At 45.3% G+C, this 12960-nt stretch overlaps 3 protein-coding genes and 2 non-coding genes across 7 annotated transcripts; 1 reads left to right on the top strand and 4 right to left on the bottom strand.

The window, feature by feature from the left end:
• Positions 1-1631: 1631 nt before the first annotated feature.
• LOC135392217 (hydroxyacylglutathione hydrolase, mitochondrial-like) lies at positions 1632-3390 on the bottom strand. 2 transcript variants are annotated; one of them, XM_064622938.1, is made up of 8 exons: positions 3372-3390; positions 2665-2796; positions 2542-2606; positions 2372-2489; positions 2214-2313; positions 2058-2161; positions 1897-1998; positions 1632-1839 (listed from the first exon to the last, which is right to left on the bottom strand). In XM_064622938.1, exons 2-8 carry the CDS (start codon positions 2767-2769, stop codon positions 1669-1671), a joined length of 765 nt encoding a protein of 254 aa, XP_064479008.1. In that variant the 5' UTR covers positions 2770-2796; positions 3372-3390; the 3' UTR covers positions 1632-1668. The 2 variants fall into 2 exon arrangements, with proteins under 2 accessions (XP_064479008.1, XP_064479007.1); XM_064622937.1 differs by lacking the exon at positions 3372-3390 and adding an exon at positions 2866-3086.
• Positions 2762-5068, top strand: LOC135392218 (DNA-directed RNA polymerase III subunit RPC8-like). The gene is made up of 7 exons (XM_064622939.1): positions 2762-3178; positions 3230-3326; positions 3388-3474; positions 3532-3595; positions 4475-4561; positions 4609-4717; positions 4789-5068. Exons 1-7 carry the CDS (start codon positions 3068-3070, stop codon positions 4834-4836), a joined length of 603 nt encoding a protein of 200 aa, XP_064479009.1. The 5' UTR covers positions 2762-3067; the 3' UTR covers positions 4837-5068.
• Positions 5069-5331: 263 nt separating this feature from the next.
• On the bottom strand, positions 5332-7957 carry LOC135392215 (F-box/LRR-repeat protein 16-like). Of its 2 annotated transcripts, none has more exons than XM_064622931.1 (3): positions 6659-7957; positions 6022-6170; positions 5332-5967 (listed from the first exon to the last, which is right to left on the bottom strand). In XM_064622931.1, exons 1-3 carry the CDS (start codon positions 7669-7671, stop codon positions 5819-5821), a joined length of 1311 nt encoding a protein of 436 aa, XP_064479001.1. In that variant the 5' UTR covers positions 7672-7957; the 3' UTR covers positions 5332-5818. The 2 variants fall into 2 exon arrangements, with proteins under 2 accessions (XP_064479001.1, XP_064479002.1); XM_064622932.1 differs by having other exon boundaries at positions 5885-5967; positions 6026-6170.
• A 350-nt stretch (positions 7958-8307) lies between these two features.
• Positions 8308-8379, bottom strand: Trnaq-cug (transfer RNA glutamine (anticodon CUG)). Its single transcript has one exon. It is a non-coding gene; the product is annotated as a tRNA-Gln (tRNA).
• Positions 8380-8386: 7 nt separating this feature from the next.
• Trnae-uuc (transfer RNA glutamic acid (anticodon UUC)) lies at positions 8387-8458 on the bottom strand. Its single transcript has one exon. It is a non-coding gene; the product is annotated as a tRNA-Glu (tRNA).
• Between the last annotated feature and the right edge of the window lie 4502 nt (positions 8459-12960).

Below are 12960 nucleotides of genomic sequence, written 5' to 3'. Positions count from 1 at the left end.
TTACGCCCACAACACAGCACATGCTTCGCTCGAAAGAGGGCAAAACCATTAGATCCTCATATCCACTAAACAAATCAGTACTGTTTCGGTCAATGTTGTTAACACATAAAATTCTCAACAACAAACTAACAATACCGCACGTTGAATTAAATTTTAAGCATAACATGGCCTACACACGCACCTCATTGCAACATCATTTATCACTTGAAACATGCAGAACAAATTATGGCGATTTTACGTTCACTAACTACTCTGCTAAAACATGGAACTCAATTACCATCACGAACTTTCCAGCTTTTAGGGCTGCCTTACTATGTTTTCTTTAATACTCTCGCACATTCTTTAAATTCTCATTTGGTAAGCTCCCTCTGTTGCTTGCTGTTGAAATTGTGTTAATAATAGGAGGCCCTGAAACTAGTTTTTAACTATATGACCTCCATCTGTATATTAAATGTACGCATATTATTTGGTCAACAATAAAATCTGTTTGATTGATTGATTGACCTTGAATGTGAAATTATTTGCGTAGCTCTGGACTTGTGGGAGAATAAAAAGTGTTCCTCAGACACCATAGCTGAAGAAGGCCAGGCCCTGGCCAAAAGAATACATCCCTCGTTGCCTTCTTTTTATAATGAGAGAACGTGTGTGTTGCTCCCACGAAGGCAACTGAAAAAATGTAAAAACAAGCTCCATTTCATATTTTAGACATTGTGCATTGGTGCTGATGAAACAGACAGAATGGAAGTAAAGAAGAATTACTTGTTGAGAATGTACTGATGAGCACATCTCAGCGCGCAGGTTAAAACCACAAGGTAGCGAGCCTCATGCATTTCTTGCACTGCAACAGGCATGGAGCAGTCATTCGTGAGAGCGCCATCAATTCCCATTCAAATAAATAATAATAATAATAAATGTGCGTTGTTTCTTTTTGCCTCATGTGTGAATGCAGTTTCGAAGGACTCGATGTAGATAGTCAATTAGGACGATTGCGTAACAGAGGAAAATCTGTCATCGTGAGCTCGTCTGTTGTTGCGGATCATCCTGTATCATCCTCCATCATTGAACGTGTACTTGTAGGACTTATTAGATTGGCTGCAAGAATCCTCATTCTTGGAGATCAGTTCTCAAACAACATAACTCTCCCTACCAGGAAATAGAGGCTGTATTTATCGGGTAAATGCAGTCGTAACAATTTGTTTGGCGTCAATCTATTTAGAGTGAGATTAAAGAAGGGTGGTGTCGGAAAAATCCAATCATCGGCTCCTGGGGGAACAACTTTGGTCATTTGCCTAACAAATTGTCCCCAACAACTCTCCAGGGCCATGTCAGGGCATGACCAAAAGGATTATGAGCACTGTACACCACATTTGCAACGTACCAGGCAGTTTTTATTTTTATTTTATTCCGCGTTAGTGATTGTGGACAGCTGGTGTCGATATGAGGCAGTTTTAGTACCCATCTCGGCTGTCACCTTTCCTATGATCCTTGTCCAAGCACCTTACAAAAAACAACTGGTTCCGACTTTTCCTTAGTACAAGTTCAGTTTCGAGACAGTAAAAAACAACAACGGTGGTTTGGGTTCTGCACCCTGGTTTAAATAGCATGCCAATGGTAAGGACAGTAGAAGAAGAACAAGCGTGCCAGAGATGTTTATTAGGACATTCATTCCTATGGCCTGAAATGATCTTTTTCTTTCCGAAGAAAAGCCATTGTGGAAATTGGGTCGTGAAGCTTGGCGTGCTCATGTACAGAATCCTGGTTCACTCTCATGAAAGGATTGTACGTTTTCTCTTCTGCGATGGTTGAGGGTACGGTCGGCTCATTGTTTTCCCTCATCTTCTGCAATGTGTTTAACCAGTCAGATAGTGTTCAACAGTTTAGATAGGTATTATCTACCTCTGCCCATGCCATCTTGGCTGCAATTGCCTCATTGTTGGGTTCCACTTTGGCAGCATACTTCAAGTTGTTAACCGTGTACTCGTGTCCGCAGTACACTCTCTGAAACGAAAATCTCTCTAAAATCCAAACTAAAATCCATCATTTCCGTGCTTACTTACTGTTGAGTCTGGCAATGTCGCCAGTTTCTCTACAAGGGCTCTATACATCTGATCAGCAGTGCCCTCAAAGAATTTTCCACATCCAGCGATGAACAAGGTGTCCCCTGAGTAAGGATCCACAGTATTTCTACATCAACCTTGGAGATTCACTCTTACCTGTGAAAACTGCTGGTGGCTCAGCTTCTGGGAAAAAGTAGCAGACGTGGCCCGATGTGTGACATGGTGTCAACAAACACTTTACTTTCATCTGGCCAATCTGTGGGTAAGACATACTAATGAGTTAAGACACACACTACTATGTCATTAACTCACACGCTAAATTCCTGGCCATCCTGGACGTGCACGTTTATCCTGGGCACTCTGTTGTCTCCACCGAGGACTTTGAGGCTGGGAACCATGCTCACCAATTTCTCGTTTCCACCCGAGTGATCCCTGCCATATAGCGAACCTGAAATACTTTATTCGCCACCAAAAACTTACTTACCAATGATGATGCGTTGTCAACACTGTCGTTAGGTTCGCTTTCATGCTTTGCACTTGTTCCATGACCTGTTATCAGATAATATCTCGTTAACATCTTTGGCGTAACGCTTTGGTTGGCACAGACCTTGTTTGGTTCAACTGGGTCTACAACGGCTGCCTCTTTGGTGTTGGGATCAACGATTAAGTACATGTAGTTGTCTTGCAAAGCGCTCAATACCTTCACCTGCATGGCTGCTCGAATGCTCGTGTCAAGTCGCTAAAAAAGAGGTGGGTAAAACGCCCAAATTTTGATCACTCAAGGAAATGGCGTGGTAAGTAAGTATACCTTCAGGGAATTCCGCGTGGAAATAAACAGCCTCATTGCGACGGGCTCAAAACCATTTATTTATTTAGCAATAAAGCGCAATTTGTTGCGGTCTGCACGCACTTGACGTTGTTACAAATCGTACGAGAAAAACTATGACATAACTGTTCCGAATGTTTTGATCACGTGATAATGGAGGCAGCGTTATATAGCACAGCATAGCATGTTCGTCTTAACGCACATGTCAGACAACGTTAGGATTGTGCCGTGGTTGTTCCACTTGAATCCGAACGATGCAATAGCGGAAGAATTAAATCGCCGACTCGCTAATAAGGTACGAAATTAACGAGGAATTGTCTTCTTTTATGGAGGTCTTGTTTTGCAGGTTGTCATCAATGTGGGATTGTGCATAGCTCTGTTTGACATACTCAAGATAGAAGATTCTCGTATTTTGCCTGGGGACGGATCCTTTCATACGACAGGTCCTTTCATACGACACTCTAAAAAGGTGTCATCTTTTTACTCACATAAATGGCATTTCAGTGGAATTTCGTTACACGGTCTTTCGGCCTTTCATTGACGAAGTACTTATTGGAAAGATACGAAGTTGCTGTCAAGATGGTGTTTACAGTAGGTTCCATATCCCGACTCCGGTATCCCTGGAAGTAAGCTTTTTTTGGTTTTCAGTTTCCATGGGATTTTTCGACGACATTTTGATCCCTCCAAATGCTTTGCAGCATCCCTCACGATTGTATCCTTTGTGAGTAGATTAAATTTCCTTATTTGCAGAACTGCCGTGGTGCTTATCAGCTAGCTTCAGTTGTTGACAGTCAGGGCAAAGTAGCTCAAAACTGTGCTTAAAGTAAAGTATCAAGTACCTGGCATCACTGATACTTAAAGTGTAGTGTGAAGTACCATACTGAAACCTAAAAAGTACCTAAAAAGTATGTTGTAGTATTCCTCACTGTTGGGTGTTGACAAAAAGTGAGAAAAGAATTATGCATTTTTATCGAGCGTTCTCATTTGCATCTCATGACCAGATCATTGCATATACTCATGAATATGAAATGAAACAGGTGGGAATACTTTGCATTAAAATTTTCATGCTGCCTATTGCAACGCATAATGTGTCAGCTTGGAACCTGCATTTACACTTTTATGTTGTATTTCAGATTCATTTCATGCTTCTTTTCTGACACGCACTTTCTTGTTCTAAAATGGCCCAAACACACACACAAAGGTCCTTTACTGATATGATCCTTTTCATTTTTGCATTATCAGCAGGGCACTTGAATACTTGATGGTACTTAAAGGAGCATGGAAGTGACTCGTAAAATATTTCACTGCGACGTCTCCTGCAACAAATAAGATGAGGAGCGCAATGCTCTTTCCAGGTGCAAAGAGCACGAATGCGTATCATGGGCTGGTGATGTCCCATGGCAGCATGTATAAGCAGAGAAGAAGAAAACAGGCTACGTTCTCTCCTCCGTGTTTGCTTTCACCGCAGTGACTCCTGGTGGACAGCTTGACAGATGGTTTCAAGCCACGTTAAATGCTCCTTTAAAGTACACAGTTTAAAATGTGCTTGAAGTAAAGTTCTCCATGAATGCCTCTTGACTGTCTCCACAAGTGATGAAGCTGAGCAGCTTTGGGTTTGGGAGTATGAGAGTGAGGACAAGAAACACGACATGTTCATGGACTTGGGAGAGCAAATACGGTAAGATAAACCCAAAGTGAGTGAAGGTCGAGCAAAGGTCATTGCAGGTTCCGTGTTGTCGCGGAGTCCTTCGTGGACACATCTCCTGACAGTCCAGATGTGGCAGAGAGACCTGAGATTGAAGTGAAGGAAAAGCGGATGCCTTATTCGTTAACTGTAAGTCTCTCATAGGAGACAAATCCCAACGTCCTCTGTGACATTGTGTTCAAAAAAGTTTCTCGTTTCAGGGCTCTATTAGCGAACCTGGCTTGGGACTCTTGAAGTGGTGGACATAATAGTCTTCCCACATAATACTGCTCTTGATGACAGACTACAGTGGACACAAGTAAATTGGCACTTGACTTTGAATGCAAACAACTGTGTGATGAACAGAGCCAACCAAGAGAGTCTGTTTTTACACGCTCATCAGACCATTCAAGTAAACAACAAACGAGACTTCTTCCAGGAAGATTATGATCAGGAAAGATGTCTTGACGCTTTTGGATAAACTTTTCCTGATGAAAAACACTTTGCTGCTTTTGAAATGCTTACCTTGGGGAGGGATCTTGAGGCCATCAAATAATCACATGCATGGATTTTTCATTTCACTAAAATAATGATGTCATGCTCAGCAGCACATCATACACAGAATCTAATCTGAATGAATAGGTCTGACCTTGCACTTAAAAAAAATATGTATAAATGAGTGACATTCACTAGGAAAGCGATTCGCCATTGAGAGAGTCCTGAGTTGTAACTCCTCCTTGAGGGGAGAATGACAACACCGGCAGTGAAGGAAGCATTAACGTTTTATTAGCCTGATAGACTCCAGTATACAACCCTGTCCTAAGAGGTGAACATCTGTGCTTTCATAAACCAAAACTCGCAAAAAGTTTCACGCTCCAAGACACATCAAAAGGGGTACTACATCTTACAAAAATAGCTCAACACCTATATCACTCATGTTTTGCACTAAAGGCAGCATTGGAGAAGTTTCCGAAAAATTCCCAAGGTGATCTTTAAATGGATGTGAAATTATCCTGAAGGTGGATAGAACCCAAGCTGTTTTGTGGAGATGTTCAGTTGCATAATGTTGTCAATTGGAGCATCTAAAGTGAGCAAGATGTCTTGCGTGTTTTGCTACAAGCGTTCACAACCAGGCTTTTTGTACAAGCTCTTTTAAATGCACACCAATCCTTTTTGGCAGCAACCTACATGGGCAGCAAAAATAGTTTTCAGTTGAATGGTCAAGCTACAGGACAACACCGAGGGGAGAGTTCACTCAATGATTAGACAGTGGGGTAGTTGGTCTCTTAGGTAATCCAAGAGTTCTCTGCTGGCACCCGGACAGTTTGTAAGCTCCAATTCTTGGAGGTGTCGTAACTGTGCCAAAGCAGAGAGGCCACCAGAGGTCAATTGAGGGCAACCTGCAGAGAAACACTCTGTCTTTGTCTCTGTGGGAAACTCTTGTGTCAACTCACCAGCCAATGAGAGGATCTTGAGGTTCTTCATGCTGCACAAGTGCTGAAGGCCAAAATCCCGGATCTGCGAGCACCATCGCAAATAGAGTACGCTCAGGTTGCCAATGGTGGACAAGTAGCCCAAGCCAATGTCAGTTATGTGCATACACCTGCAAAGGACACATATTGGCAGAGTCTCCAAATTGCATTTCAATTTGCGAACCCGCTCAACCTCAAATTGGGCTTCACTGCGCACAAGCTGGCCTATGTGGCAAAGTATGCTTTACAGGGCGCATGTACATACGAGCCGTAGCTATGCGAAAATGCGGTTACGAGGACATCCTGTCGTAACTACTGGACAGCTAAATATCATCACTGAAATAAGCACGTGATTTGAGATCTCTCGCTATGCGAATCAGTCGAAAGCACGCACTTCTCGAACGCAGAAGGAGCGGCCACGTGTTTTGTCCTGGCCCGCACAAACCGAATGTCATGTGTACATGCTCATTTTAGGGCTTGTTTTTTAGAGAAAAAAAATAATAATGATTGCCTCCAATCCCAGTAGTCTCGCATATTCCCGAAAACATATAATTAAAAAGTCACGTGTGCACAGGATACGACTGCAAAAATGGCGTACTGTTTGAAGAATGAATCTCACCGATCTAAGGTGAGTTGTTCCAACTGCGCCAAGTCGCAGGCAATGAACTCCAAACTGGCATCCGTCACCCTGGGACACCACGATAGGTCCAAGATCCTCAACTGTCTCAAATTCTCCGCCAATAGTTCGACACCATCATCGCCAATCTTGGAACAACCACTAAGCGACAATTCCACTAGATGGGGCAGAGCATGTGCCACGTTCAACAAGCCATGATTAGTGAGCTCCCAACAGGAGCGCAATCTTAAGACCGCAAGAGTTGCGCCTTGTCGAGGTCCCAGATACGCGAGGGCAGCATCTGTCACGTGGTACGCTTGTAAATTGAGCTCTTGTAATCCAGGTAACAGCTGGGCCACAGCTGCCAACGTATCGTCGGCGACGTTAATACAGTCAGCTAACGTTAAGCACGTCACCACTGGCGTTAAGGAGGCCCACAGTCCAGCATCGGTTATCTCGTTACAGCCGAACAGTTCCAGGCTAGTGACACGAGGTGTTGCTGCTAATAATGTCTCTAACGTCTTGTCAGAGAGGCTGCTGCACCTGAGGCCTAACTGTCGGATGCGTCCACGAAGAAATGTGGGTGGCGCGTTGGAGATAAAGTCCAGGATGTCTTCGTCATTGGAGCCGATTATAGAAACGGAGTCCAGACCACGTCTTTCCAAGCTTTCATAATGTCTGCGACGAACTTGGATGGGTTCACACCTGGCTTCCCGGCAACGAACAACACCCGTAAAGCCTTTCCAAAGACATGCGTCCATGTAGAGCGCATCACGCCATGATCGGCAAACCAAAGCCAGCGACGTCCTCTCACGCCCGTGAACATAGCGAAACAACCTGCAAAGGAAGTCCGAGTCCCTTAGAAGTTCCGCAGCAGTCTTAGGTCGTTGAAGGGCGGCCCAGAAGTCACGGACTGGTTTCCTCGATGAAGTGCTGGCTTTGGCTCTGACGGCCAGGCCGTTGAAGCAGCGGCTTAGTTCTGCAGCCGCTCGCTTCGTGAAGCTCACTTCAGCCATGATCTTACGCGGAAAACTGCCGGGAGCTTTGGAAGACAGTTTGCTGTTGGTTTATGCGGCGACTTTTCGCCGTCTCTGTATGATCCTGATGCACACTCACCCTTTCACAAAACGGACCAATCCCTAGCTAAATAACGGCACGCTCTTCCCATCCTGTGACAGCCACAATCACATCACGAGAAAGTCCACGATTCCTTTAGTCAGGAACGATAGTGAATGCTAATTCTGAGTGTGGTTTAAAACCTAGGAAACTATGTCGAGAGACGCCAGACGGATCGATTCAGGTGAGAAGCGCATGTCTGTGACGTCACTGCGGGGTTCTGTGTCTCACTGTCGATTTGATTTCAGCCGGCACGGAAAAACGAAATATCCACATGGAAATCTCTCAAGGGCTTTACAGCAAAATAATGAGTGCATGAGATTGCCATTGCTTGCTATCCTTTAGACGTATATGTCATCCAGACAGGGGAGCTGGTGGACGAAATCCACGATGAAGGAAAAGGCCGTATAAATTTTGGTGAATTAACGCCTGGTAAATATAGGAGATTCTTACGAGCAAATTCTTAACTGATGATTGTCCCCGAAGGCTCCTCCGCACTGTTGGTTATAGATGTGTAACTTGTTTGGCAAAAAATAAGGTTCCACCGAGATTTGAACTCGGATCGCTGGATTCAGAGTCCAGAGTGCTAACCATTACACCATGGAACCTTCAACGTTCCGACGCCGGGAATCGAACCCGGGCCTTCTGGGTGAAAGCCAGATATCCTAGCCACTAGACCACGCCGGACATAGCGAATATTCCTCTACCACCAATTTTGTTTGACATTACCGCTGGAACTGTGCAATCAACTTAAAAATTCAAATTGAGAGTACATTTACACGTACAACCTACACAAATGCGAGTGCAATGTTTCTATTGAATCCAGGTATGCGACGAACACTCAACGAGGGCTGGCCAGAAGCGACATCAGTGGCGCCGCCAGTTGTAGGACTAACTAACCACCACCAAACGCACCCAACCAACATGGCCGCACACACTGGGAAGATCGCGACAAGACTTATTTGTCGCTGTTTATCTTCTAAAACGTCCAATTTTCTGGATTATCAGAGCGGTGTAAGCCTCTCCAAAGTTTACCCTGCCAGCCAACTCAACATTGCGAAACTATCAGCAGCGCCCAAGCCAAGTGAGAACACGTTCTCTGGTTTTGTGCCGGTGGAAGAGCTTCAGTTCGCAAAGGATCCCGACGTTTCATTCGGTGTCCAAATTCGGTTTCACCTGGACAGTGCAGAATGGATACCGAGGCATGGTCGCGACAAGCTAAAATTGTTATGCAAGGCTTGGATTGACAACAAAGGAAACTTGCTGGTGACATCCGATAAAACAAGAAAAGAGATATTGAACAAGGCAGATTGTTTGGACAAGCTTCGCTGCATGATATGGGAAGCTTGTACACCACCAGAAAATGTTCCAGAGACAAGGCTGCTCACCAGAGCACGAACTGAGAGAGAAGCTACCAAGAGGATGAGGATTCCCAAAAACCAGCTTGGGCTCCAATGAACGGTTTTCCTCTCAAGTTGTTTAGTTTGAGAGTAAACTCACGTATCTTAATTGTTGTCTCCCGTTGTGTTCTTACCACGATCCCACCCTTTGTATCCGGAACGTAGCTCGAAATTTGCCTTCTTCTAAATATATCAAAGTTCTGGCACTTGCAGTTACAGATGATGGGCGTACACCAGCTCCCGTGGTAAGGGTGTCCGCTTTCCACGGCGAGCCTGGGAGGTGACACGGGTTCAAATCCTGTCACCGGCTGTGCTGTTTTCCCAAGATCCTCCAGTCGGCTCTCCATCTCTTCACGCTCTTCCTGCTCTCCATCTGTTCACGGATGTACGCACAGGGTGTCGAACTGAATCGTTTTTCGTTCCGGTTCAATCATAAACGGTCCGGTACCGGTTCTGCTCCGGAGCAAAAAAATAACGCTTCATACCGGTTTTGAACCGGTTCCGCTTCTGGTGGGCATATTCATTCCCAGAGAAAAAAATCAATGTTGCAAAATGTAAACCCGTTTATTCCACATACATGGTATTTAATATTAATAGGCAGCCGTGAAATTGGTAGCTGGTTCCTGTAGGTTCAAATAGGCTTTCCCCTTTCTTGAAGCCCATGATACAGAAGGACTTGTTTGTCGTGATGTCATATCTAAAGTACTTTCTTGTTGGATTGTTGCGATTGTGTCCCATCCGAATGTCTGTTGCTGCTTCCTAGCCAGCAAGCACCACCGCATGAGTACGACGCAAATCGAGGAACATCTTCACTCACAAACGCGCTCGACGGCTGCGTTTTCTTTCCTTCGTGTCCTGTCCACAAAAGAAGCGCCACTTCGTACTCGCTTGCCCTCGCAGATACGTAAATGTATTCAACTTCACTGCTCTCAAACAAGGCACGCGTTGGGCGACATTAGAGAAGCCGTTACGCAGCCCCCTTGGGTCTTGTTTAGTTGAGGAGGGTTTGGGCGTTAAAGCGAACACTACGGCACATTGGTAGAGAGTCACAACTCCCCGCAACCCCTAGTGGGATTCAGCTCAACTATTAGTTTCGGGCTGTTCCACTCACTGATCTCTATGTATAAAGGCTTACTTCTTTTACAATCGAGATCAGTGGTTCCACGTTCCACTCGCGTGTAGGCAGTGTTGCCAAGTTGGAGGATTTCCCTCCAAATCTAGAGGGTTTGTGCCGGAGCCTAGCGGGAAGAATTTCGATTTGGAGGGAGGAGGGAAATCTGGAGGTTTCGCTTTCACTTAGGCAACGTTCACACGGGGCAACTTTTTGCAGCAACTATGAGCAACTTTGGAGTTGCTGTCAGCCGGCAACCTCCAGCAACTCGAGTTGCTCCGAGTTGCTGCGAATCGCTCCCGGACCGAAAACTTGAGAAGTTGCTCGTGCATCGGCCAATCAGAGAGGGAAGCATTGCCACGTGACTCCCGATGGCGTTCCGATTTCGTTCGTGGGTTCATAGGTTCAAATCCTGGAGGTGCAGCTAAAAAATAACTTTTTCTTTTTTTACGAACTTCACGGAAACATATCAGTTGCCACTTCTGGACGGCAATAATGATCTATTGGAGTAATAAAACTGACTGAAATTTGATAAACAGCAGCTAAAGAAAAGATTCCACCAGTTCGATTCGAACCCACATTGTCTCGCCATAAGGTTGCTTGTGGGTCATGGAGGAAGGAAACCAACGCCTCCTCTATAAATATATTTATACATTATACATTTATAGAGGAGGCGTTGAGGAAACACAAGGAGCGGCCCCCCAGTTTTCTATCGGGACGAGCGTAGCCGACCTCGCATTGCATTCTGGGATGCTCCTGTCTACCACGTGACCGCTCACGTGACCCTCCAGACAGCATGGCTCCAGCAAAGCAGACGACGCGAGCTGTAGTTGTGTTGCAGTTCAGGTGGCAGTATTACGTTGAACGCGTGCTTGCACTTTATTTCTGTGTGTTACGAATGTTTACTGTTCTATTAGAAGACCAGTCACAGTGTGCAGAACGCAAAAGGAGTACGCGGGACCGGAAACATCACGTGTGGCAACGGTTACTTCCAACGTATGTACTTTTCTTGGCTAAGTGGTTAAGAATGCCGTTCCATTAATCAGATTTGTACAACAACTGAAGATATGAAATGAATCTGCGGCAGAGTTTGAGGTCCCAAATGAACAATTCAAGATGACTCGAAGACACACGGGCGACTAAAGCAAGTTACCGTGTACTTACGAACAAAACGCGTTCCCGTGACAGAGCTGATTTCAGTTCAACGAGAGCCGCAGCCGGGACAGGAACACATTACCATACGTCGTTTCTACGACGGTGCTCACATTTTCACAATAAATTACTTCCAAGAAGCAATATCATACGGACAGCAGCGCGAGAAACAAAGCCTTGCAAAACCGAAACTTTAGAGGGGATCACGTGGTGGACAGGAAGCAATGGCGATTTTGACCCGAGCGACCGCTAGAGGGTGGCTACGCTAGTCTGGAGCCAGCGCCGTGTATGCCAAAGGGAGTCTGGCCATTAGGAGGAGCCTAAAAAAGGGGCTCGATCTGTCAATCAAATTGAGCGTTTTTCATTGGCTGCTGTTTTCTATGTGGGCCGCCATGACACCAAAATTTTCCCGAAAATGGCGGCGTAGCTTGGAACGGCGAAGCGAGGATTTCATGACAATTTTTTTTCACAAACTACGTCAATTTTATTCCGTAAGTGTACATTCTGTTGCAATTATCTTGCAAATCACCTTTAAATTACGCTCCAGTGTCGATGTTTACCTGAAAATAATATGTTTCGTCGTCCTTGTTAGGCCTAGTAACGACAGCGATCACAGGCAAATAGCGAGAAAAACGCTACAAATGGCGAAAATTTTCCATTTTATGACATACTTTTATTCATATACACACCTTTGCCCGTTCTTGGTTGAGTCTTGTTATGTTTCATAGTTAAAATACGGATAATACCGGCAGTCTGTTCCAACTAACGGTTCTGCCGGCCAATCAGTTCTGCTAGCAAGCACCTCTGCTTCTGCTACTTCTGCCTTCTGCTATTCTGCGTCTTCCCGGCGTGCCCCTCACCATCCAGATGGCGCCGTTAAAAGTGGACGCAAAATCCATTATGTTGCTAGGTCGTCAGGGAATATCCTATTCAATCTAATCCAATCCAGTTTCCCGAAAATGTCGGCACCCAGTTAATACAGGTAATATATAGCTTGGATAACCTGGGGTTAATAGCGAACTGTATTTTGGCTCGTGATTGGCCAGAGAGCTCAAAAAGTGGGTGGAGCTCCAGGTATAGGCACGTTCCATGGCCAGACTCCCTTTGGCATACACGGCTCTGTCTGGAGCAGAGGGAAGAGCCGCTCCTTGTTGTGGGTGCAGCCCCCCAGAGCCATTTATAGAGAGAGTTTGGCCATTGGGAGGAGCCTAACTGAAAGCGCGTCATGCGACGTCACGGCTGAACGACCTCCCTCGTCGTTCTCTATTGTTATCCAGCCGTCAACAGGTCGCAGACGCCATATTGATGCTGATCGTTGTTTACAATCCAAGGAGAGAAGACACGTGCGTACTTCTTACTTCGAAAGCCTTTCGAACCCTGAACTCTTTGTTTGGCAACAAAGCCCCACTTATCACTGGCGCCAGTGGGTCATAAGCCGATTATTCCTGTAGACTGCATTGAACACGGCCACGAAGGAGTCGACCAGCTGGCGGACAGCATCAATATGGCGCGGACTAGATGGCTGA

This window comes from Ornithodoros turicata, chromosome 4, assembly GCF_037126465.1.
Source record: "Ornithodoros turicata isolate Travis chromosome 4, ASM3712646v1, whole genome shotgun sequence".
Lineage (NCBI taxonomy): Eukaryota > Metazoa > Arthropoda > Arachnida > Ixodida > Argasidae > Ornithodoros > Ornithodoros turicata.
This window is presented reverse-complemented; position numbering and strand designations above follow the sequence as displayed.